Consider the following 4,568-nt stretch of genomic DNA (forward strand, 5'->3'; position numbering starts at 1 on the left):
AATTTTTAATAACCGAAATGTGTAGTTTAAGATATATTTGTCATTTGATATATAAATAATCAGAACAAAAATAAGAATGACTTGTTTATATCTCCCAGTTTCATCTGTAGGTACCAACGCACACTAGTTATTGATAATAGCTACTGATATTGTTCACCTGTTTGATGCCACAGGAAAATGTTTCTCGATTCCGAATGTCCTTGGCCTTTAAGTCACACTACATAAAATAATCACTTATATATATGTCAGCCAAAAAAAATTGCTTAAACAATCTATTGTGGTTGTGAAATCGGGACCTTAATTTGAAAAATACCATCTATAATGGCTATTTGGAGAATAATACCGATATTGGTGTTTATAGTTGTAGCTTTAGGAATACCAGTAAGTTGTTCTTAAAATATATAACCATAAAAACCGAATATCAGAAAATTGCAGGAAGCACCATTCTGTTGTCGTAGGATTGGGGTCTTAATATGAAAAAATACTGTCCATAATGGCTATTTAGAAAATATTACTAATATTGGTATTTATAGCTGTGGCTATAGAAATACCAATAAGCTATGTTTAAAATACAGCTGTAAAACCGAACATTATGTAAATTCCATAAATCGTATTTGTATATTTTTGTACTTTCTTATTGTTACCTGGTATTTCTATTTTTGGACAGGTTTTTGAAGGCGAAAACGTACAAGGTAAGTTTGAAGTGCGAAAGCAACATGTTTGAAAACTAATAAATTTACAAGTTGTTTTTAATACTTTAAAATTATGTTTATGTAAGGGTTAACTTTGTTCGTTGTTAAACACAAAGCTACATAAGTGGGCTACCGGTTCTATGCCCAGTGCGAGTACTGAAACCAATTGTTTAATAGGGGAGAAGGGTTAACACAATATTTTAAAAGTAGTTCTTATATTCATTTAAAAATGTTTTCATTATTACACTAGTTAAAGAAAGAAAACCAATAACTAATGTTTTTACTCTTTGAGAAGAACAGTCAACAATTTATTGGCGTTCGAGATTCTAAGTCTTTTGAAATTACCTTAATTGTATTGTGTAATTTCAAAAATCAGTTTGTAAAGGTAACTATGTGGTTTTGACTTGCGGGTTCGCGCCCGAGTCGCGCCAAACATGCTCGCCCTCCCAGCCGTGGGGGCGTTATAATGTAACAGTCAATCCCACTATTCGTTGGAAAAAGAGTAGCCCCAGAGTTGGCGGTGTGTGGTGGTGACTAGCTGCCTTCCCTCTAGCCTTACACTGCTAAATTAGGGACGGCTAGCACAGATAGCCCTCGAGTAGCTTTGTGCGAAATTCCAAAAACAAACAAAACAAAACAATGGTTTTGACTTCGCAGAAAGTAAAGAAAAAATATTTCATTTACCCGTATAATACATTCGATTTCCATTTTGAAAAAGGTCCACAGTTAGACGTTCTTGCTTTTTTTTTTCAAAATGTAACTAATATTTTACTTTTTTAGTATGTTTTTTCAAGAAATATGTCTTTTTCACTATAATTGTTGTTTCATGAACATGAAATCAAACTTGAAAATCTTGCTTAATAAAATAAGAAAAAATTAAATTCCAATATTTTGAAATTATTATGATTACTATGCTCTAAGGTGGGCTTCTAGCGGCTCAGGGGAAAATCTGCAGGTTTACAACGCCAAAGCCAGGTTTTAATACCCGTGGGGGAAAGAGGATAGATTAATATTGTGGAGGTTTGTATTTAAAAACAAGTAACTTAACTCTCAAGATGTTCGTCGCTGGCACAGCGGTACGTCTACTGATTTACAACGCTAAAATCAGCGGCTCGATTCCAGTCGGTGGACACAGCAGATAGCCCAATGTGGCTTTGCTATAAGAAAACACAAACACCTTTAAGATACAAATCAACGATGGTATAGAAGTGTAATAATGATGGTATTTGAAGTCAATATTTCCATATAGGTATAATTTATTGTTCCATTTTTTTTATGATACAATTACAACTATTTTCGGTTCGAGTTTTTAATAAGTAAATTTAAAAGCTACATCAGTGTCGTAACCTTGGTAAATATGTAAGAGAAATATAATTACAATTTTAGAAAACTTTTTACACTGATAATAAAAAATTATTTTATTTTAAGAAATTTAAAGGAATAATAAATTTACATGATCTCCTTTAGATCCAGTGGTGGATTTAAGGTTGTATGGGCCCAGGAACTAATACTTTTTGTGGGCCCTACATCCCATGTAATTTTACATAGAATAAAATTATCAGTGGGTCCCCCATTAAGGCCATGGACCTGGGGCTGAGCCTCCTCTAGCCCCTACCTAAATACGCCATTGTTTAGGCTCTAGGAAATGCCCCTAATGCATGGTATCCTGAATACATTATAGTCACTTATTTATTTGTGGGTATCGTTATGTGGGAACGTGCCAGTTAACTACGCATTAAATGTTGTTTTTATGCTCGTTTTTAGAAGCAGTACAACGCCATGTTCGCAGTACCTTGATGGCAGATTTTGATAAGTGGGCTGAAGAGTATGTCAATCAACAGGCCAGAGAAAAAAACCGTAAAGTATCGTGGTGGGATCTCTATGGTAACCATCAACACCTTAAAGAGAGACCACAATATCACAGGTTGGTGATTTTTATGAATGGATGCATATATTTGACTTTTTGAATATAAATTCAATTACTTGACGTAATTGAACTGGTAGAATAAAGTGTCCTTACCGAGAAACACGTTTGCGTCTGTACCATTTGTAGGTTTTAATACTGTGACGTGTATGTGAGTATTATTAATTTTGTAAGAGACCATAAATAAATATTATTAGCGTTCATTAGAATTTGGAGAGCTGTTAGTTGTAGAACTGTACATGAGTATTGTTACAGTTGTGAATTGTAATGAATATTTATGTTTCTGAATAGCCTTTGTTATTGCTCTGCACGAGTTTTATAAGTTGTGAACATAAGCGGATATCTTCGAGTTGTATTTATTTCTGAATGTTGTTGAGAGTTATAACTATACATAGTTAGGATTTCTACTACGGCTAAGCCTGACCTTCTTGAAGCTGTTTAGAAAAATTGAATCAACTGCAATTTATTTTTTAGGAATTAAAAGATAATTCTCGAAATTCGGCTCTTTTCTATTATCTTAATTTACCTTGGAGTTAACTAGAGTAATTAACTTGTAAATCAGTCATATTAGACATGTGAAAATTTTTATTATTCTGGTATTGCAGGTACAAGATTGAAGTCACAACAGGTGATATCCAATACTCAACGGTGACTAAACTGATAGAGAAACCACAGTCTGTCTATACCAAATGGTACCACAATGACCAGGCTAGCCAAGTTATCACCACACAAATAACTAAGGAGATACAACATCAATCCACATTTCACTGGTCTATGCAACAAGGGATCAACATTAAGGCCAGTGTAACTACAAAAGGAGGAATTCCAAAGCTTTACGATAAAGATACGACCAATACCACTGAAATAGACTTAACTGAAGGTCAAGGAAAGATGATAAGTGATATTGATACCTTCACATTTTCCTATACTTTAAATATTGAACCCAAAACTTCCGTGAAGGCAGAATGGATAATTGTAGAGCGAGAGGTGGAAGTGCCTTGGGAAGCTGATGTCTATATTGACGGTTGGATTGCTATATGGTTTCATGAAAAGTGGGAAGGACACTGGCTCTGGTTCCACCCAATATATATGCTTCAAAATGATTTATTTAAACAAAATGGTGACGGTCTAGTGTTCCAAGCTAAAGGTGTATTTAGAGGAATTCGAGGAATAGAATCTTCGATCCGTACCAACGAATATCCTATTCAACCAAGGGACACTCAGACTGGGGAGCCACTGTCTGACCCAGGAGCACCACACAAGACTTTTACAATTCCAATGAATTTGAGAACCAATTAAAATAAAGTTATGTTGTACATTTAATTTGTTTTAACCCATCATTTAGTTTTTCTTTCCATAGAGGTTGTTATGTAAACTACTTATTAATTTCTTTATTTAAAACGGAATATATATGCAAAATAAAAGCGTTTATTGAAAAAATAATTTTGATGAATTTTTCCCTTTTTTAGGACATAGTATATGCTTTGAATATATTTAAAGAATATTATAAAAATCTCGTAACAAACTACGCCCTTAACACAAAATTAAAGCTTAAATTCTGATCAATAACGTAGGCTATAATAATTCAACACTAAAGGTAAAAGCCAATTTTCAATGACTCGGTCTTCTGCAAACAACAGACCCTAATAGAAGTTGTTCAAATCCCATTAACTTCTTCACGAAGTTGATGACTTTTAATGTTGTTTAAACTAAAGGTAAGAAACATATCCTATCACTATAAATTAGAAAAGTTGTTTTATACTTACTGACCAAATATGAATTAATATTCATAAAACCTTTTTCTTCTTTTTGCCGAGAACTAAAGGAAGAATCTGCCTACTTTGAGTTTGTTTTCCTATAATTCTTTTTTCTGGTGGAAGCATAATGTTAATTAGTTCTTAACTAAGCTTTGTGAAATTATAACAAAACAACAAGTATTTCTAACAAGAAAT

General features: G+C 33.3%; 1 protein-coding gene across 1 annotated transcript; it reads left to right on the forward strand.

Annotated features, from left to right (window-relative positions):
- The first annotated feature begins 238 nt into the window (after positions 1-238).
- Positions 239-4,059, forward strand: LOC143230406 (cytotoxin-like). Its single transcript, XM_076463918.1, has 4 exons — positions 239-381; positions 668-692; positions 2,457-2,616; positions 3,222-4,059. The coding sequence occupies exons 1-4, from the start codon at positions 322-324 to the stop codon at positions 3,913-3,915; spliced, it is 939 nt and encodes a 312-aa protein (XP_076320033.1). The 5' UTR covers positions 239-321; the 3' UTR covers positions 3,916-4,059.
- The last annotated feature ends 509 nt before the right edge of the window (positions 4,060-4,568 follow it).

Source organism: Tachypleus tridentatus, chromosome 10 (genome assembly GCF_004210375.1).
Source record: "Tachypleus tridentatus isolate NWPU-2018 chromosome 10, ASM421037v1, whole genome shotgun sequence".
In the NCBI taxonomy this organism is placed as follows: Eukaryota; Metazoa; Arthropoda; class Merostomata; order Xiphosura; family Limulidae; genus Tachypleus; species Tachypleus tridentatus.